The sequence below is a fragment of the Choloepus didactylus genome, chromosome 5, assembly GCF_015220235.1.
Source record: "Choloepus didactylus isolate mChoDid1 chromosome 5, mChoDid1.pri, whole genome shotgun sequence".
Lineage (NCBI taxonomy): Eukaryota > Metazoa > Chordata > Mammalia > Pilosa > Megalonychidae > Choloepus > Choloepus didactylus.
In genome coordinates this window covers 52,304,377-52,326,806 of record NC_051311.1, presented here as the reverse complement: position 1 = coordinate 52,326,806, position 22,430 = coordinate 52,304,377, and the positions used below count along the sequence as shown (strand labels likewise).

General features: G+C 37.3%; 1 protein-coding gene across 3 annotated transcripts in view; it reads right to left on the bottom strand.

Annotated features, from left to right (window-relative positions):
• SVOPL (SVOP like) overlaps positions 1–22,430 on the bottom strand; it is a 106,759-nt gene extending 84,329 nt beyond the window's left edge. For all 3 annotated transcript variants that reach the window (XM_037836073.1, XM_037836074.1, XM_037836072.1), the window contains exons 1-4: positions 22,329–22,430; positions 2,788–2,904; positions 2,510–2,601; positions 652–750 (exon numbers count right to left, since the gene is read on the bottom strand). In XM_037836073.1, coding sequence (XP_037692001.1) covers positions 652–750; positions 2,510–2,601; positions 2,788–2,904; positions 22,329–22,410 — 390 coding nt within the window. In that variant the 5' untranslated portion in view covers positions 22,411–22,430. The remainder of the gene's footprint in view (positions 1–651; positions 751–2,509; positions 2,602–2,787; positions 2,905–22,328) is intronic.

The following is a 22,430-nucleotide window of genomic DNA, read 5'->3' as shown; positions in this document are numbered from 1 at the left end:
ACATGTATTTAGATGTGTTGTAAAATACCTTTGTGTTGATAAGGAGAGGAATTGGAACTGGATTAAACTAGGTTAGCTAATTGATAAAAAAAATATTAAATTTAAATTTTACTATATTCTGTTCTTTCCCATAAATGGCAGATTTTTTTCTCTCTTGTTTTCCTTCCATTCCGTGTAAAGAAATAAAGGCTTCCTAACATTGAGTTGTTTACTATTAAACCTGTCTGGCACGTAAACTTTGATTCAAAGTTTGTGCAAACCCCAAAGCTTATAACTCTGTAACCCTTTTTGAGAGACAGTCATAAGCAATCAACTTGAATGCAAAACACAAAGTGATGTGGTGATTAATTCACTATGGTCTAACTAAGTCTCTTCATGAACTGACTTGGCCCATGACTCAAACCCTTGACTCAAGGGTCACTTTCCCTCTTTACTGGGCTCTTGCTAGGGGCTAGAGAGTAAGCAGTTCAGGGCTACACTCCCTCCAGGCCAGGGTAAAGGGGAGAAGGGCCTTGAATGCCAGCTTCAGCCTGCAAACCCATGAGATTTGGAAGCCAATGCACCAAGCGGTGAGGTATCCTCTGACCCTCCGCCCTGTAGGAGAGCGGAACGGGAGCAGCTCCATTCACAGCACAGCAAGCAGGCACTTACCGTGGTCACCAATGCTACCTGCCAATTCTCCAGCTGCCATTCACAGCGGATGACAGGAGACACAACAGCTATTAACATGATCTCCATGGCCTCAGCAACCTGGAGGGGAAATGAGATGTCTAAGTGCTGGCTTGTCACCACTTCTTCCCAGGACTGCGTGTGTCATCCCTGCAAGCCTTAACCCGTCTCTCCCCAACCCCCACCCCACCCCCCATTTACAAAGCACCTATTATGTGTCCACCCAGCACTGCTGGTTGGGTAAAAAAAGCATACAGTAGAACTTTGACTTTCATGGATATAACATTTATGATTTGAACGATTTGAGGGGGTCCCCAAGTTTATGGCAAGCTCACTTGTGATACCACTGATCTATTCAATTGTATTTTAGATACTGTGAAGCTGTTTGGGGGTGAGGGACAGGATAGTCACTTAACTAGTGGATGCACCTAGTTAACCACCAGCATCCTTACCAACCCAGCTTTGTGGTTCTATAATAGTCATGATGAAGATTTTAGGGGGTATCCCTTGCAAATGCATTTTAAAAAGAGTCCTTGATCTTGAGAAGCTGGGATGGGGAGGCAAGATTTCATGAAAGCTGGAAAACAATAAAGCAACATATTAAATATGAAATAAGTAGGTCATTGGTAGGAAAGAATGCCTGTTGAGCAAACTTAGTGTAAGATGTGCTCATTTTTTCAATGTGAAGTTTGAATATCTTCCTGTATCCCTATCTTATGCTCCATTACAGGTTAAGTTTATATCCCAGGGAGAAGAAGAATTAGACGTTGGAAAATCATGGAAAGAATGAAAAGAAATCAATGCTACAATTTAGGCACAGGTAGTCGGTTGAGGGAGGGAAAAGTAGGAGCATGGGAGGAATAAGGCTGGCAACCTGGTCAAGAAAAAGAAAAAGTCTGGGTCAAACCATACTTGGAAACCAAATATGCAAAACAGAAGTGGAGATACATAGGTTAAAGGTGGAAGGGAACTGATAGTAAAACCCTGCTCATTCATACCTACTTGTCCCTTGAAATACAGAATCTTAATTTGGAGCCTAGTAGAGACCTCATCTTATAGATGAGGAAATGTTCTTAGAATAGGACTTTGAGGCAACTTGCTTTTCTCTCTGTGTTGGTGCAATGCTTTTGAGAGGTGCACCAGAAGTTCCCATGTGCTACTTATAGCTTACATTTCTCTTTTTCCTATAACTGTTAGCTGAGTGGAGAGGGTCAGGGCTCTCTAATGTTTACCTGCAGGGTTCCCTCTTAGGTGTCCTTATCCTCCCACCTGAAACCCTTGTTATGGTGAGTACTTGGCCTAGATTTTCTATTGTGTCATAATCACTGGCTTTATGCATCTCAATATAAGGTTCTTAATACAGTCTCACTCCAGTGGTTTTGAATTTGTATATCACCACTGGGAAAGCCCTGGGATGAGCTGTCATTCTTTTTCCCTTAAAAGAGCAGATGGTAGATAACAAACCCTCATCAGTGTCTCTTAAAGGATCTGGAAGTCTGTAATTACAACAAGCACCCCGGGTGATTCTTACACATTAAAAGTTTAAGAACTGTTATGTCTAGTGTTACACAGAATATTATACTTTACTCCTCTTTCCCCAATACTTCCATTTAAACCATTCTTACAGAGCAGAGGCACAAATATTCATTTGCTAATAATCAAACCCCTGCCACAGATAGATGAAAATTATTTTTGGGTTGTCCACCTCACGGCATTCTTCCTCTTTCATCCTCCTGCATCTCTGAATGGACAACCAACACCTAGAGATCAGTGATAGATTCTGTGTGTCCAACAATGCATTTAGCTTTGGAGAATTACACGAGCTCCCAGGAGCACTCACCCCAGTGCTGCCCATGATCAGAAACAAAGCAATGTGGAAACGTCCAAATCCAATGGTCTCCACTGCATCTTCCACGGTGAACGTCTTTGGATCTATCAAAGAAAGGCAAATGAAAGGAACAGCTTCTGGTGGAAAGGGAATGCCTGGGGAATTATTGCTCACTGTTAGGGGTATTGAAAAACCAATTCATTATTATTACAAGAACTAGCAAATACAAGAGGTGGGGGAGAGGGATTAAACCGCAGCTGGAGTGTGGGAGACTTCTATGAGACTCTTACCCTTTGGCTGTGGCTCTGGGGCTGCCAGGCTCAACCTCCGAAGGCTGATGATAGTGACGGGTTCTGTCTGCTTAGTTGCCATGTTCTCAATATTCAAATTCCCCCCACACAGCTTCCCTGATAGAAGTGACACAGGGAAGAAGGAAAGAAACATAAAGGTTTTCAAGTGCACATCATATGGGAGGCATTTACACGTGAGATTTCATTGAATCTTCACAATCTTATGAGGTAAATATTTTTACCCTAATTTACAAATGACCTCTGGAACAAGCCTACTCAGAGTTTAAATTCTTTCTCTGTTAGTTATTAGCTCTGTGGCTTTGAGGAATTTGCCCTTTGTGCTCCTCCTTTCCTCATCTTTAAACTGGGGATAGTAATAGTACCTGACACTCAAGGTTTTTACAAGAATTAAGAGAGTGGACTCATAGAAAGTGCTTAGCGTATGCCTGGCACATACTAAAAAAAAAAAAAACAGAAACAAAAACAAAACAGCTATGTCCTTCTTGCCATCTATTAAGGATGTATTTTGTGCCAAGCATTGTGCTAAGTATTTCACGTACATGGATTATCTCCTTTACTCTTCACAGAAAGTTTGAGGTAGGTACTATTATTTATAACAATTTTACACATGTTCAACCTGAGACTTGAAGAGCTGAAATAGCCAAAATTGGCCATCAGGCAATAGCCCCTGTGGCTATTAACCAAACCTAAGGGGCCAGGGGCAAGTCTTGACAATTTGACCAAGAGCCTCCACTAATTGGGAGTGACAGTGGCCTTTGCTATAGAAAAATCACCACAATAGCCAGGATTTTACATTCTATATTTCCTATGGTTTAGAGCATGCTTGCTCATGTATCATTTTCATTTAACACTGATAGAACCCCATGGAGCATTTCTTTTTCTTCCAACTTTTTAGATTTCAAAACAGATTCCTAACCTTAAAAATCAGAAGAAAATAAAAGAAACCTGTTATCAAGTTGGTGAATTAAACATACAGAGAAAATGTTTCAAATGACTTGAAGACAATAATTTAATTGTATATCCCTAGTGGGATAAATGGAAATCCTAAACTATTCTCAGCAATCATATTGTTAGAAATAATATTGGTATCACTATTTTGAGAGTAGTATATATTATAGGAAAAAGCAAATATTGTTATTACTAGCTATCAAGATTTTCAGTGTAAAATAAAAGAGCCATGAATGCAAAATCAAAGTTATGTAAAAACCTTCTAATTTTTGAATTGGAAATATCAATATGAATTGATTATGTATTATAGCTATCATATATATGGTGTATGGGATGTGTGTGTGTGTGTATCCTAGGCCCATCCACTGAAAGAGCCAAGAAAAGGAGACTGATAAGCACTTATAGAGCCCAGACTGGTTACTTTACCATTTCTTACTAAAACTACTCAGGATCTGGGCAGGAAATAAACAATTTGAGCCTGGAACATCTTGTCATACCAAATAGCAAGGAAGACATAACTGCTGGGGTTGTTACAAAACTTTACAGGATTCAGCTTCAAAAGTTTTCTACTTGCCAAATATGGGACAATGTGAGCATTAAAAAAATAATGACTGCAGAGAACTGAAGCACATCAAAGATGTTAAAATCCATTCATACACTGTGAAACTAAAATGAAAAACTCACTGACCACCTTTGGGAAATGTTAAGACACCAATGCATTATTCTGAAAACTAGTAAATATCTTGTCTTTCTTCTTTAAACTAACTGTACCTCAGTTGGTGGAAGACTATCCTTTACAGAGGAGTTTCAGTTCATACATACAGAAGGAGTGATGGAATTAAGTTGCCACCACTTTGCAACTCCTAATTAAACAATGGAACTAGGCAATAATCATAAAGGCTGATAAACTATTAGGTGAAAGGCTAATAGCTTTACTAAGAGATGATGTCTGGTTTGCCAGAGCTACTATCACAAATACTACACAATGGATTGGCTTAAACAATGGGTTATGGTTTTGAGGTTAGAAGTAGCCCCAAATCAAGATAATATAGCAAGGTTTTCTTTCTCCCAGAGTCTGTAGCCTTCTGGTGCTGGCTGCCAGAAATCCTTGGGGCTCTTTGGCTTGTATCTCATCAGATGGTGGTCTCTCTCCCCTTGTGTCTGCTCTGGTTTCCTCTGAATTCTTGCTTCTCCCTGTGGTCTACTCTGACTTCCGGATTCTGGATTCTTTCTTTATAAGGCCTCCTGTAGTAAGGATTAAGACCCAGTCTCCTTCAGTTGGTCCCACTTAACTAAAAATAACATCATCAAGAGGCCCTATTTACAATGGATTCACACTCACAGGGATTCAGGTTAAGATTAAGAACATGCGTTTGTTGAAGTACGTAATTCAGTCCACCACAAATGGATAAAACTGACAATACCTGAACCCGCTGAAAAATCCTTCTCAATAGGAAAAGTGACTGCTATATTATTGAAAATTGCATAGCAGCCACAGGGGTAATGCTTCATTTCACAAACATTTGTAATGTGGGCTTCTGAATGAATCCATCATGTAGCTTAAGTACTTTCTTCTTCATGAGGATTTTTTTTAACCTTTGACCAAGGGCAGGAAGCACTATGACTTTATCTGAATGAAGCTAGCACAATCATGGATGGGGATAAAGGGACAGTAAAAACTGTCTCCTGGTGTTCTGAAAATTTGTCTCACGGTAACACCATCTGGGCCTGATGGTAGCTTTTTGATATCTTTCCCAATTTCATCCATTGTTAGTATCTTTTAGGTTCACTCTTCTGGAGGCAATTGTGGTAACTGCATTTCCCATGGCTGCAAATGAGCGGACCCTTGCTGGGTAGCCGCCCACTGGCATGTCGGAGGGCCAGGGAGGCAGTGAGTCAGGCTCAGACTTTGTCCCCCACTGAGAGATCCCACCACCACTGAGAGTGAGACATCCTGTGGCTCCCAAAGAGATGCAGTAGGAAGTACCCAGCATCACAGGTGAAGTATTCTCATAAAAAGAAGTTGAACCTGAACCTGATCAAGCCTCTAGATCTAATTACCAGTTTATCCAGGGGATGAAGAAACATGTCAAACTACACTACATGGATGCAATAAGAAAAATCCAGATGAGGGAAATTCTATAGAATAAATAACCCAGCTTCTTCATAAATAAGTGAAGAAAAAAAGACAGAAGAAGAACCTACGGATGTAAAGAAAAGAGACAAATCAGCCAAACATAAAAAAAAATTATGAGATTAGGGGAATTTAAGCAAGTTTGAAAGTTTGATGATATTAAGGGATTATTAATATTAATAATATTAGGTGTGACAATGATGTTATGGTTATGGTAGAATAAAAAGAATCCTTGTATTTTAGAAGTACATACTCAAGTAGTAACAAATAAAATGATATGTCTGAGATTTATTTTAAAATAATGTAATGGTAGGGTGGAAATAGGATACAGAGGAAGTAGGTGAGTGCATACATGAAAAAGTAATGGCCATATGTTGAAAATTGCTAAAAGAGTATGGTGGGCTCAATTTACTGTTTTCTTCTTTTGAGTATGTTTAACAGTTTTCAAACTAAATAGTTAAAAAGAATGAGGTTCCCAAATAAATAACTTTTCCAACATCAGACTATTAGTAAGTAGCAGAATCAGAACTCAAACAAAGGTCTCCTCTTTCCACAACATAACGATAACTGCAGTGCCTGGACCTGGCATCATGGGACTGAGAAAATCTTCTTGACCAAAAGTGGGGAGAGAAATGAAACAAAATAAAGTTTCAGTGGCTGAGAGGTTTCAAATGGAGTCAAGAGGTCATTCTGGAGGGTATTCTTATGCTCTAAATAGATATCACTTTTTAGTTTTTAGTGTGTCAGAATGGCTAGAAGGATAAACCCAAAGCTGTCGAACTGCAACTCAGTAGCCTTGATTCTTGAAGATGATTGCATAACTATGTAGCTTACATGGTGTGACTTTATGTGATCGTGAAAATGTTGTGGCTCACACTCCCTTTATCCAGTGTATGGACAGATGAGTAGAAAAATGGGGAAAAAATTAAATGAAAATTAGGGTGGGGGGGGATGGAATGTTTTAGATGTTCTTTTTTATTTTTATTTTTTATTTTTTTGGAGTAAGGAAAATGTTCAAAAATTGATTGTGGTGATGAATGCACAACTAGATGATGGTACTGTGAACAGTTGATTGTACACTGAGGATGACTGTAGGGTATGTGAATATATCTCAATAAAACTATTTTTTTTTTAAAATAGCCATAGAGCAATTGTATAGCAGCAAATCAAGGTCACTAATTGCTAAGTACCAGCTCTGTAAGTGTTGTGGGGTCTCCTGTAGAGACTTCAAAAGCGGGTCTGATATGTTCTTTGCCTAAGGAGTTTTTAATCTAGTTGGGGACACAAAAGATAACATAAAAACAACTACATTGTAATGCAGACATTATTTGTTTTCTTAAAACACTGTTACCCAGACACAGATATTCCCAGATGGGAGATAGATCAATATAATGCTCAGAAATAAGTCCAAGAAATCCTCTCTCCCAAGGGAGATAGATCATGAAAAGTTTGGAAAGTTATTATTTTCATATAATGGAAAAAAGTCAAAATACTTGGCCTCAGCCCATCTGGGAGAATGAAATTCATGAGAACAGACTGTTCTAGAACTCCTCCTACTGCTCCCTTTCCAGGCATTGTCCAAACATCCTTTTGAGGGGTATTCTTTATTTGTGACATTTAAATAAAGGGATTAGCATAAAAATAACCTTCTTGTGATATTATAAAATGAAGTTCTATACACAATGTAAGTCAACTATGACTTATCATGTTTCTAGATCAGAAAATGAACTATTAACAGATTTAACATAATATTAATCAAAATCTGAAAAATATTTTACTTAAATCAATCAATGAATAATTGTATGACTGGAATTCAAACAGCTGATTCACAGTAGTAAAGAGAGCACACATACTGACTTGCCAAGAGCTGACTGAAATAGAAGTATGAAAAGGAATTAATAGCAATGAAAATGGGAGAAAACAAAAAGAAGAAACACAGCAGAGAAAGACATAAAATGCAACCCACTGTGTGCTGAAGAAAGACTGCCTTGGAAGATGGAGCCCAATTGCTGCTGAAACCCAGAAGAGGCCCTGTGTTCAGAACTGCAGTTTCCACATGGATATGGGAAATGAAAACAGGAACTTAATTGAAGACCAGTAGATGAAGAGACTTGGCTACCCTACCTTTGCTCAATTGCTGATAGCCAGGTATTTACTTCTCCAGCAAAAAAGAAAAAGGAAAAAATGGAGGCACTCTTATCTGAAGTGATTGGATGAAACTTTCAAGCATTACTAAAGACTCCAGAGCTGTACCATCTAATAGGTAGCCATTAGCCACATAATTAGTGTTCCTGTTTGCTAATGCTGCCGTTGAGCAAAATACCAGATATGGATTGGCTTTTATAAAGGGGTTTTATTTGGTTACAAAGTTACAGTTTGAAAGCCATAAAGTGTCCAAGGTAAGGCATCAACAATCGGGTACCTTCACTGAAGGATGGCCATTGGTGTCCGGAAAACCTCTGTTAGCTTGGAAGCACATGGTTAGTGTCTGCTTGCTCCCAGGTGGTGTTTCAAAATGGCGTTCTCAAAAATGTCAGTGTCAGCTCCCAACAGCCATCTTCAAAACGTGTCTCTCAGCTGCAGCTCCTCTTCAAAATGTCACTTTTAGTTGCTCTTGGGGCCTTTGTCCTCTCTTAGCTTCTCTGGAGCAAATGTATGCTTTCAATGGCCATCTTCAAAATGTCTCTCTAAGTTGCAGCAAGCCACGAGTTCCTTCTGTCTGAGCTTTTATACGGCTCCAGTGAACTAATCGAGGCCCACACTGAATGGGCAGGGCCACACCTCCATGGAAATTACCTAATCAGAGTTATCACCTATAGTTGGGTGAGTCACATCTCCATGGAAACATCTTAATCCAAAGGTTCCAACCTAATCAACACTAATAAGTCTGCCTCCACAAGTTTGCATCAAAGGTAGTGGTGTTTTGGGGGCCGTAATACATCCAAACCAGCACAGTTACCATTAAATAAAATTTAAAATACAGTTCCTCAGTCATAGTAGCCACATTTCAAGTGACCCAATATTATAGTCATAAAACAATAAAAATGCTCTGAAAATGGGACAAGTAGAGAACAAGAAAGATATTTGGAAATTAACAATTAAAGTCATATTTTAAAATCCCAAAAAAGGGTTGAAGTATGCAGCTTTAAAATTCTCTTAAGATTATAGAACAAAATAACAAGGGATTTAAAAGATAGGAGATAAAGGATAAGAAAGTTAGGGATCAACCCAGGAAGTCCAATGTTGAAAAATGAGAGTCTGAAAAAAGAACAGAGAAGAAGAGGAGAGAAACTTAATCAAAGAAATTACAAACATTTTTCTAAAGCTGAAGAAGGTCATGTGTATTCATATTAAAAGAGTTCACCAGGTGACCAGTAAAATTGAAAAAGAACCATGATTTACACATTCTCATGAAATTTCTGACAATCAATGATAAAGAAAATGCTATGGATAAGTGGGAAAGACAGAGAGGGAGGGAGAAGAGTTTTCCCATAAATCAGTGAAAATCAGACTGACACTTAACTTCTCATCCACAAAATATCAGATACAAACAGACAATGGGGCCCTGCCTTTGATGGTTAGAGAGAGAAAAGGAATTTGAACCTAGGATTCCATATCCAGCCAAACTTTCAATCAAATGTAAGGGCAGAACAAACATTTTCAGACATTCAAGGACTCAGAAATTTACCTTCCATGTAAGGATCTGACCCAGAGAAAAAAAGCAGGTGAGAAACCCAGAGAAAAGGAAGACATGGAATCCAGAGAAGAATGGAGGTCGTGAAAGAAAATCCCAGATAATAGCTACGCAGAAGGCCTAGAGAGCCACCAGCTCAGGTTGAAGGATAGAAGACGCCAGGACTTCATGCAATAGACAGCATGATTGAGTGAAAGGAAAAATGTGAGGTTACAATAAAGGCATATTATTATTTTGACAACAGAGAAAAATAAAGGCAACCAGAAACTTTAGGTAAAATGAAGAGTTGTATAACTGTCTTGCTTTTCTTCAGAGGATCAACCAAGTTCCTGCTATACTTAGGTTCAGAAAAAGTCAGAGACACTTTTATTTCAACTTTTTAAAAAGAGGACTGGAGATTGACATCAGTGAAAATGACAGAGCAAGAATCTCCAAAAATTCCCTCCTCCATAAAAGCAATGAAAAAACTGACCAAAAAAAAAATGTCAGAATAAACTTTTTCAGTAGTCTGGGAATTAATCCAAATCTTTCAGCAGTACAGGGAGCATTTATTCAAGAAAAAAATAGCTGACTTTTGGTAAAAACGGCACATTTTGGGGCATTTTAACTTGCCCTAGTTTTATCCCTACCTACTTCAGCTCTGTAGTGGCTTTGAAAAATAGCATCTCACATTCTCAGTGCAGTCTGGCAGACATTGAATGGAGCAGAATGGAACTAGAGTGCTTTCAACACCCTATTCCCAAAGAATTATCATTATTTAACCTATCTGGTCTGTCCCTGAGAGACCACACTTACAACATTGCTTGTATTTGACCCATCTTGGAGCTCAGGCTGTGCAAAAAACCTACCCTGGGGGTGTGGGAGAGAATTGAATTTACAAAATAGAGGCAGGTGTTTTAACTGCCTGAGTAATGGATAACAGTTGGGACAAACAATAGACTAACCCAAAAAACTTAGAAAGGAAAAGCTGAGGGATTAATATCCACAGGGTTTTGAAAATCTCAAACATATTGCTGAATACCTAGAGGGCCAATTTCATGTGCTTATGCTAAGTAAACACTTGAGAGGGCCCTACATTTTCATTACCAGGTGACCTTGAGGTTCTGTACAAGCAGAAATGAACACTAAGGAAGAGTTGTCAATTGCCTGGTTGAGTGTTGAAGTCATGCCCAACATGCATACACAGGCTTTTGGTAAAGACTGACAGATTTTTTATTTCCAGGCATTTAAAACAATCTCTGCCCAATCATTAACTAACCACTAAGATAACTAAGTAGAGACTTCAGTGGCCACACATGACAAAGAAAACAGACTTTGCAGAATTAGTTCAGAAAGTCACTTAACAACAAAACTTTAATAAGCAGCAACAACAAGAAACACTGGGAAGAGAGAACAAACTGATTTCCAGAGTTGTACATTATTTAAAATGTGCAGTTCACAACAACAACAAAAAATTATGAGAATTGCAATGAAACAGGGAAGTATGACCCAAAAAAAGGAAAAAAAAAAAAAAAAAAAGCAATCAACAAAAACTGCCCCTGAGAAAGCCCAAATTTTGGACTTTCTAGACAAGGACATTAATAAGATATTTTAAAGATTTCCAAAGAGTCAAAGGAAATCATGTCTAAAGTACTAAAGGAAAGTATGAGAACAATGTCTCACTAAATAAGACACAACAACAAAGAGCTAGAAATTAAATAAAAATAACCAGACATTTTGCAGTTGAAAGCCACAATAATTGAAATGAAAAATTCATAAGATGAGCTCAACAGCAAATTTGAGCAAACAGAAGAAAGAATCATTGAATGTGAGGAAAGGTCAATTGAGACTAGTCTGAGGAATAAAAGGACAAAAGTGAAGAAAATTGAACAGAGCCACAGAGAACTGTGGGACACCATCAAGTATACCAATGTATGCATGAGAGTCACAAAGAGCAAGAGAGAGAAAGGGGCAGAAAGACTATTTGAAGAAATAATAATTTGATATAAAGCATTAATCTGCATGTCCAAGAAGCTCAATGATCTACAAGTAGGATAAACTCTAAGACATCCACACCTTGACATATCATCAACAAACTGTCAAAGGTCAAAGACAAAGGATCTAGAAAGCAGCAAGAGAGAAGCAACATATTACATAAAGAAAAACAAAAAACAAAAAAATATCAATTAGACTATCAGCTGATTTCTCATCAGAAACCAGGGAGCCCAGAAGGCAGTAGGATGAGATATCCAAAATGCTGAAAGAGAAAAACTGTCAACCAAGAATTCTTATATTCAGCAATACTGTCTTTTAAAAAATGAAGGGAGAATTAAGATATTCCAAGATAAACATAAACGGAGAGAATTTGTCACTAGCAAACCTGCCTTATGAGAAATACTAAAGGGAGTTTTTTAGTCTGACATGAAAGGACACTAGACAGTAACTTGAATCTGCATGAAAAAAAACACTGGTAAAGGCAACTATGTAAGAAAATATATAAGAGTATAAATGTACTTTTGATTGTAACTTATTTCTATCTGCTTAAAAAGACAACTACATAAAGCAATAATTATAAATCTGTGATAATGGACACACAATGCATAAAGATTTAATTTGTGTCAATAATAGCATAAAGGAGGGACAGGAAGAAAGCTTTGTAGGAGCAAAGTTTTTGTATTCTATTGAAATTAAGATAGTATTTATCTGAAATGGATTGTTACAAGTTTAAGTTACTTTTTGTAATCCCTGGGACAACCACTAAGAAAATAACTCAAAAATATATAGTAAAAGAAACAAATTAAATAGTACACCAAAAAATATCTATTAATAGAAAATATGACAGTAATGAAGGAATATAAGAACAAAAATGACAATGGCAAATAGATAATACTGAATCATATATTTGAATGTGGTTAAAAGGGAAATTTTAGGTTGTGTATATGTTAGTAGAATAAAATGTTTTAAAAAAAAAATAGGACAGTACAACAAAAACACTGAATCCTGTAAACTATAGACTATAGTTAATAGCACAATCATAGTATTATTATTTCACAAGGTATAACAAATATACCACACTAAGGCAATGTGTTTATAATAGGGGGGTATTCTGGTTTGCTGATGCTGCTGTTTTGCAAAACACCAGAAATGGATTGGCTTTTGTGAAGGGGTGCTATTTGGTTACAAAGTTACAGCCTCAAGGCCATTAAGTATCCAAGGTAAGGCATCAACAATAGGGTACCTTCACTGGAAAAAGGCCACTGGAAAAAAACGTCTGTTGGCTGAGAAGGCAGCGTCTGCTCGCTCCCAGGTTGCATTTCAAAATGGCATTCTCCAAAATGTCAGCACAGCTTTCAACAGCCGTCTTCAAAATGTCTCTCTAAGCTGCAGAAAGCATCTGGGCCTGCGTAGCTCTTTTTAAAATACTCCAGTAAATCAATCAAGACCCATGCTGAATGGGTAGGACCATACCTCATAGAAATGATCTAATCAAAGTTATTACCCACAGTTGGGTGGGTCACCTCTCCATAGAAACAACTTAATCCAAAGATTCCAACCTAATCAACACTAATGCATCTGCCCCAACAAGATTGTGTTAAATAACATGGCATTTTGGGGGACATAATACATCCAAATTGGCACAGGGGTTATATGGGAACTCTGTATTTTCTGCCTGGTTTTTCTAAAAACCTACAACTTCTTTAATTAAAAAAAAAAAAAAATCAAAGACATATAGAAAAGACAGTAACAGTAAATTCTACCTGGTCAGTAATTAGATAAAATACAAGTAGATTAAACACTCCAATTAAAAGGCAGAGGTTGGCAGAACGGATTTTAAAAAACATACATGATACAACTATGTGCTGTCTACAAAAGACACACTTTAGATTTAAATACAAGTAGGTTGAAAGTTAAAAAATAGAAAAAGATATAACATGTTATTGGAGATTGAATCATGTCCCCCCAAAAAAGGAATGTCCGGGTCCCAATCCCTGGTCCTGTGGGTGTGAACCCATTTATAAATAGGATACAGAAAGAGAAGCCATGGGAGCAGCCAGATGCTGGAAGTCAACAGAACCCAGATGAGATAGAAAATGTCACCATGTGTTTTAGTTTCCTAGGCTGCTTAAGCAAATACCATGAAAATACCAGGACATGGGTTGTATTAAACAAGGGGAATTTATTCATTCACAGTTTTGAGACCAGGAAAATGTCAAATCAAGGCATCATCAAGGTGATGCTTTCTCTCTGAGGACCACGCCATTCTGGCGCTCCCTGCCAGTGATCCTCGGTTCCTCGTCACATGGCAAGGCACATGGCAGCATCGCCTGGTCTCTTCCTTCTCTTCCAGGTTCCATTTCAGCTTCATGTTCCCTTTGGCTGTCTCTCTTTTGAGTTTCATTCACTTATAAAGGACTCCAGTAATACAATGAAGACCCATCCTGACTGAAGTCGGCTATGCATTCTTAACTGAGGTGACCTCATCAGTGAACCTATTACAATGGGTGCACACCCACAGGAATGGGATAACTTTAAGAACATGTTTTTCTGGGGTGCATACAGTTCCAAACCACCACACAATGTGAATTTTCATGTGACAGAAAAGCCAAGGAACCCCACAGATTGTCTGCCAACTAGAAGATACTGATCCTGGGAAGAATCAAGACTTCTAGACTCTGAAATTGTGAGCCAGTAAATTGCTGTTGTTAAGTCAATTGTACATCATGTATTTTAGCAGCCAGGAAACTAAAACACAGGCAAAGAGTATACAAAGACTACTGGAGTAGAGATACTAATATCAGACAAAATAGACTCATATAAAAGTTGTTACTAGAGACAAAGAGGGTTATTTTATAAAGACAAAAGGGTCAATCCTTAAAGAATATACAATCCTAAACATATACCACCAACCACAGAGCCCTAAAATACATGAAGCAAAATTGACAACATTGAAGGGAGAAGTAGACAGTAATAGTTGGAGATTTCCATATCCCATTTTTAATAAGATAGAACAACTAGAAATAGAAGGAAATAGAAGACTTGATCAACACTAGAAATGAACTAGACAAAACAGACTTTTATAGAACACTCTTCCCCCAAACAGTGGAATACACATACCCAAAGGCATATGGAACCTTCTCTAGGATAGATCATATCCTAGGTAATAGAACAAGTCTCATTGCAATTAAAAAGACTGAAATTGTACAGAGCATGATTTCTAACTGCAATGGGAAATAATTACATATCAACAACAGAAAGAATTTGGAAAATTCATAAATAGGTAGAAATCAAACACAGACCCTTAAACAATCAATGTGTCAAAGAATGAATTTGGAATCCTACCTCACAACATTTACAAAATTAACTCACAATGGATCAAAGATATTATTAAGTAAAATAAATGGCCTACAGTGGTGTTGCCAGGAGCAAACACTTTTCTGAGAAGTAACAGGGACTTTCTAAAGAGTAAAATTAAAAGGGGGAGCTTTCTGAAGAAACGGAATGTACCCTGCAAAAGTTGCAGCTTAAGCAATAATTGGAAATAACCAATATAAATAGCTTGTTAGAAATAGACAAATATACTGTAATAACCAATCTATGATTATTCTCTGCTTTGTAAGGCCCTCTTTTATAATAAGGAAACTTAAATGTCAGCCAAGTATTATAAATTCCCCTTTAGAAATCCCCTAATAGTCTTTATGAGCTAATTTAATTTGATAACTATATTTAAGCTCCTATTTCAGTTAGAGCTCTCCCTACTTGAGCAGTTTCTCAATAAACCCATTGTATAGATTATTTGTGATTCCAATTTCTTTGACAATGTAAATGAAAGAGCTAAAATTATAAAATTCTTAAACAAAAAACAAAAACAGACAACGACCAGTGTTGGAAAGGATGTGGAGAATTTGGAACTCTGATACATTGCTTGTAGGAATGTAAAATGGTGCAGCTACTATGAAAAGCAGTTTTGCAGTTCCTCAAAAGTTAGATATAAAGTTATCTTAAAATCTAGCAATTACAATCCTAGATGTCTACCCAAGAGAATTGCAAACATATATTGATACAAAAACTTGAACATGTATGTACATAGCAAAATTATGCATAATATTCAAAATGGAGGGGGATGTCCATCCAAGTGGTGAACAAAATGTGGTATATCCATACAATGGAATATTACTCAGCTATAAAAATGAATGAAGTACTGATATATTCTACAACATGTGTGAATCTTGAATGCATAATGCTAAATGATAGAAGCCACACACAAAAGGCCAAATATTGTATAATTCCATTTTTATGAAATGTGAGAACAGAAAATCCATAGGTACAGAATGTAGATTAGTGATTGACAGGGCTAAGGATAGGAAAGAATGAGGAGTGAGTGCTAATAGCTACAGTGGTTTCTTTTGGTGGTGATGAAAATATTATGGAATTGGATAGCAGTGATGATTGCACAACCTTGTTAATATACTAAAAACAACTAAATTGTACACTTTAAATTGTGAATATTTTGTTATATAAATTATATTTCAATAAAAAAGGAAAACTATACTTCCTTTAATTGCAGCAGACTTAAAACCTACCAGTAATTTTGGCCATTTGCACTATTAGAGGATAAAATAATTTAGTTTGGTAGGAAAAATTTTTTTTTTAATTCAGTTTTATTGAAATACATTCACATACCATACAATCATCCATGGTATACAATCCACTGTCCACAGTATGATAACATAGTTATGCGTTCATCACCACAATCTATCTCTGAACATTTTCCTTACATCAGAAAGAACCAGAACAAGAATAAAAAATAAAAGTGAAAAAAGAACACCCAAATCATCCCCCCATCCCACCCCATTTGTCCTTTAGTTTTTATCCCCATTTTTCTACTCATCCATACACTAGATAAATGGGGTGTGATCCACAAGGTCTTCACAATCACACTGTCACCCCTTGTAATCTACATTATTATATAATTGTCTTCAGGAGTCCAGACTGCTGGGTTGGAGTTTGGTAGTTTCAGGTATTTACTTCTAGCTATTCCAATACATTAACACCTGAGAAATGTTATCTATATAGTGCATAAGAATGTCCACCAGAGTGACCTCTCGACTCCATTTGGAATCTCTCAGCCACTGAAACTATTTTGTCTCATTTTGCATCCCCCTTTTGGTCAAGAAGATACTCTCAGTCCCACGATGCCGGGTCCACATTCATCCCCGGGAGTCATATGCTGCATTGCCAGGGAGATTTACAACCCTGGGAGTCAGGTCCCACGTAGGGGGGAGGGCAGCGAGTTCACCTGTCGAGATGGCTCAGTTAGAGAGAGAGGGCCACATCTGAGCAACAAAGAGGTACTCAGGGGGAGACTCTTAGGCACAACTACATGCAAGTTTAGACTCTCCTTTGTGGTAATGAGCTTCATAAGGGCAAGTCCCATGATCAAGGGCTCAGCACATCAAACCGCCAGTCCCAATGTTTGTGATAACACCAGTCCAGGTGAGGATGTCCAACACATCCACACCTTCCCCCAGATCCTCAGGGCTGGGGAGGGGGAGGCTGTAAATATATTTTTTATTATCTGCCCAAATTACTCTGGGATGTGTCACTATTTTACTCCAGCCTATATTAACCTACCGTATCTCACTTCCTATTCAAAGTTCTGTGCAATTGTGGTGTTTGAACAAATCGACTGTAGAGTTGTACAGTTTAGAAAATTTAGATCCTGTATCAAATAGATATCTCTTCCCTTGGTCTCACACGGAAGTTGAAGTTTTAAAACACAATCAGTTTCAACCTTTACCCTTTGGCTTGGCTTGCCCTGGTCTTAACCAGACCTGCTTCATTCATATCACTAATTGAAGTCTGGGCTCTTTTTCAGCTTTTTTTTTTTTTTTTTTTTGACAGTGGCTGTATGCACTAATACTGACATTCATATCTGCCGAGCTCTAGCTCTGAGTTTCAGGTGTCTCAGAGATATGCATTGTTCCAGAGACCAATCAGGTTATACGCTAGGGGATCAGCATCTCAAAGTTTAGAGATAGGCCTTACAATTCAGCGATAGAGTTAACTGCTGTAAGAGCTTACAATCTAGGGACTATTACAATTATTATGTCCATGTTAGGCTATGTTCTAAGATTCAATTCTGAGTTTACACATTGTAGTTAGTCCATATTGGTGAGGCATCATCCCTCTCACCATGTTTTCTCCAACACTTTTACTCCTATATATATATTTTCCTACAATTCTATAGAGTTATATTCACATACCATACATTTATCCACAGCGTACAATCAGTTGTTCATGGTATCATCATAAAGTTGTACATTTATCACCACAATCAGCACTTGAACATATTGATTACTACAAGAAAAATTGTTTTTTTTTTTTAGCAATAAGAAAAAAATGATAAAAAGAAAAATAACATGTCATACAATACAATATACTAGTAAGGACAGCAAATAACACTACTACCAAGAATCCCATAGTCCTCCCCTATATCCCCCTCATATACATTTAGCATTGGCATATTGCCTTTGTTACATTTCATGGAGGTATATTACAATGTTACTGTTGACCATAGACTCCAGTTTGCTTTGATTATGTTTTTTTCTTGAATACCATCCCCCTTCCAACTCTCTACATGGTTGACATTCATTTGCTTTCCCACATGCAAAAACATTTTTATATTTGTATATTTAGTAACAGTCATTGGCCACTCCAGTTTTTGCCATGTTATACAGTCCCAGTCTTTATCATCTATCTTTACCTCTGCTGTCATACATTCTTCTATCCCACCTCTTTCAGCTTTACTCACAGACATCTTTGTTCAGTGTACTTACAATACTGTGCTACCATCACACAGTATTATGCTATCTATTTCTGGATCTATGCAATCAATCCTAAACATTCTGTAGTCGGTAGGAAAATTTTTTAAAATTGCTTTAAGTTCATTTATAACTAAAATAATTAACAAGTTAAATTTATGAACACTCAGTCTCTTTTACCAGTCAAGTCTAATGACTTCTCACAACCATCTAAACATGTTTTATAGTTTTAACAAACATAAACATTTATATCTTAGAGGAGTAATAAACTAATTGCTAGCATTCGAGTGGAAAAAAAAAGAAAATCTTCTTACTATTGAGCAGAACAAGGTTTAATCCGATGTAGAATGTATTTTAACTTAATTAGTTAACTCCGTGGGTCATAAATATCCTGGATCCTTCCCTCCTCTCATCAGTAAAGAGTGGTGATTTACCACAAAGTGAACAAAGGTATTAGCACCAATATATTTGTTTCAGTTTCTCTTGAATTAAGCTGACCCCATAAAGGGAGGTTCAAATTTATGATTTTGTATTTTTCTTGATTGAAGAGGGATTCATATTATTCTATTTTCATAATATGTAGTAAACTGAATGTTTCATGATTTTAGACAATTGATGAACTATAAGGAAATATTATTTTTGGTCATGACATTGGGCCTCTAGAGAAATAAATGTAATGTCAGCATACAACATTTGGTCCTAGGGTAAGCAATATTTACACAGTCATTAAAAAATAAAAGGTTGTTTATTCATTTTCAGGTTTAGAGTCAACATTTGAATAAAGCACATAGGTTGATTGTGACTTCAGAACTGAATGTTAGTGTTAGTACCAGTGAGAACGGGACAGCGAAATTGTACTTGACACAGGTAGGAGGTGGAAGTCCATGAAGCACGGTGGAGGGATAGATAGGCCTCCTGCTTAAAGGAGATGCCAGAAGGTTGGCTGAGCAGTTTCATCCCTAGGATTCATCCTAATGAGATGATCAAGAGTGGACAACTGTATATGTATAGAGAAGATCACGTTGTTTTTAACAACAAAAGAATTGGATACGGCCTGAATGCTCTCCAGTAGAGAACTGACTAAACAGTTACAGCACATTCCTATAGTAGAATGCCATTTAAAAGCCCTTACATGAAAGATTTTTGAATGTTAAAAGCATTTTCATATTTATAGAGATCCAAGTTTATAAATTTTTATTTAAATACATACCTTTATAGATAGGAAGTTTTCAGATGTCCAAAACTGTTTAGTCTTTCAACAAAATTTATTGAACATGACTATGTATCAGACAATGAAAATAAAATGAAAAGAACTTACAGCCTGTGGGAGCCCCTGGCCCCCAAGTATCTTGAAAACTGCACACAGCAGTTTGCTTGACCTAGGACAGCTGAGGTTTGACCTATTCTCCCCGTAATATCAGATGCTAACTGTAATCTACATCCAAAACTACCTCCTCCCTGAGACTCACTGAGATACTGTTATCTGTATAATCCTCCCCTCCTCCCTGTTGATTACAATCAATCCCTCCCTAAGTTGCACAACCCTGCTCCCCCCATATGCTCTCATACCTTGGAATGTGGAGCCCTTATAACCAGCTTATTGAGCCCCCCAAAGTGCAGACTATTTCCACATTGTGCTCTGAACAGGCCACCATTCAGAGCAGCTCCTGAATCCTTCACCACCCTGTAGGTAAGCCCCATAATAAAAGCTCATGTCTGGGAATATCCCCGGTGCTTTCTTTAGTCCTTTGGCTACAAAAGCCCTCTTGGGCCATGACACAGCCCAAGGGGGAATAAAAACAAATATTCAGTGTGATAGACATGGTCATGGGGTTAAGTGGAGGGTTCTCTGAGAATAAGGGAGGGGCCCTGCTCTAGCAAGTCCTGAGACATAGAGGAATTTTCTGCTATCTGGAGGTAGAATAGGAATGCTTAAGAGAAAAAGCGTGAGGAAGGAATTAGCTACAGGGGGTAGAACTGGAGGGTGTTTTTTCCTTTTTTCTTTATACTTTTCTCTATTGTTTGAATCTTTAGAAATACTATTCCTTTAACCATAAAAAAAAATTCTTTTTGGAAAAATAATTGGCCAATGAGGACAGTACTTGACAAGGCTTGCTATGCCACTGCCCTAGATCTGTTCCAGATTTGCCCAGATCTGGAACTGAACAAATCATCAACGGCCCAGAAGTCTGCAAGGTGGCCTGGTCCAAGAGCTCTACTCAAAACAGGGCAGGCTGGGCCCAAAAAAGCCCTCTTGAAAAGGGATAATATTGAAGAATATTCTGAAAAATAAGACCAATTTGAGAGGGAATGATCCCACTATTAAAATATATTACAAATAAATAATGCTTTTACCAGCGTGCCAGAGATATAACAATAAAACAGATATCAGTGGATCAGATAGATCTTACATACATAAATTTAACACACAGCCAGAGACACTACAGCTTAAACAGAATACTTTAAAAATGAACATTATTAAGATAACTGGCTAGAAATTTGGGAGAAAATATTGTAACTGAGAAGTTTAAGATTTAAGGATGATTATGATTACCAAATTATTATGCAGATATTCCTTTTTACTTCTTGGTATATTAGACAGAGGGAAATACCTGAAATCTCTGAAATGTAATCCAGCTGCTTTGATCTCTGATAATGATTGTATGGCCTTTATCTTGTGCTCTTGTGATTGTAAAAACCTTATGACTGACCTTCACTTGTACCCATTTTATCTGGTTTTTTGACTTTAGAGTCTTATGATCACTAAAGACAGCCCCTAATGTTTATTAATAAAGGGTCTTGGGTCAGCCCAGAACTAACCCACTACAGTCCAAAGTTATCTTGATAACTGAAGCTGGATCTAGCCAAAATGGGCCCTCCTAACATATACAGTAGCTTAGATTTTAACCTACAAGTCACCTATACCTCATTATAACACTAAAAATCACACCCATCGTCATATTAAGGCCGCCATTTTCTTATATATGTCCTGTGACTAAGCATGTAATCAATCTGTGCATATTCAATAATTAGATCACCTCTAATTACATCATCTGGAGCCACTGGGCACGTTATCCACAAACCTGCCCTTCTTTTGAGGCTATAAAACTATCAAAATTACTGCAGTGTGGGAGACAGATTTTGAGCCGATAGGCCCTCTGCTCTCTAGCAATAAACTCTTCATGTCTCTGAAACCACGGTGTCTCAGGAATTGCTCATTTGAGTGCATTGGACAAAAAGAATCATAGGGTTTGTCCAGTAACAACATTAAATTCACCCCTTATATAAAAAAGTAAACTTTAAAAATGAAGAGATACATATATAAAATGGAATTGGAAGCAGAGAATATGGTGGCTAAGTTGGGTTAATTATCTTTAAAGAAATAACTTTCTTAGCAATAAACAAAAGTCACAGAGGCAAAGAAACAGATTGCACTTTTAAACATGTACCTTTAAAATGTGAAAGTAGCAAGTTTAAAACTAAAAGAATGAGAAAATGTATTTTTTTTTAAATGCAGGCATCCAGTAAATGTTTATAATAGATATAAACCACAAATTACGAGAAAAAAAATTAAGATCCTAATAGATTAGTGGGCAAATTATATGAACAGAAAACTCACATGAAGATGTATGAACTGTAAACAAAACTCCCAGAAATCTTTTCATCCTCTACAATTGACAAAATTACGGTAATAAAAATATCTTGAGTTGCGATTTCATAACAAACTGTGTTAACCAACACAGGAAAGAAAGAAGAAAGGAAGGAGGGTAGAAGGGAAGGAGAGGTAGAGGGGAGGGAGAAAAGTGAAGGAGGGAGAAGAGGGGGAGGGAGATAAAGAAGGAAGGAAGAGGAAGTAGAGATGGCAGCGTAGGGTAACCTGAGAAAGTACGATTTAACAAATAATTATGATGACTGAATCATTATATAGATGTCCTTTTCTTACCTTTCAGTATATAATAGAATAGCCAAAAGGAAATACCTGCAATTACTGAAACCCACTGAATTGCAAATTGTATTAACCTCATGACTGGCCTTTATCCTGTTT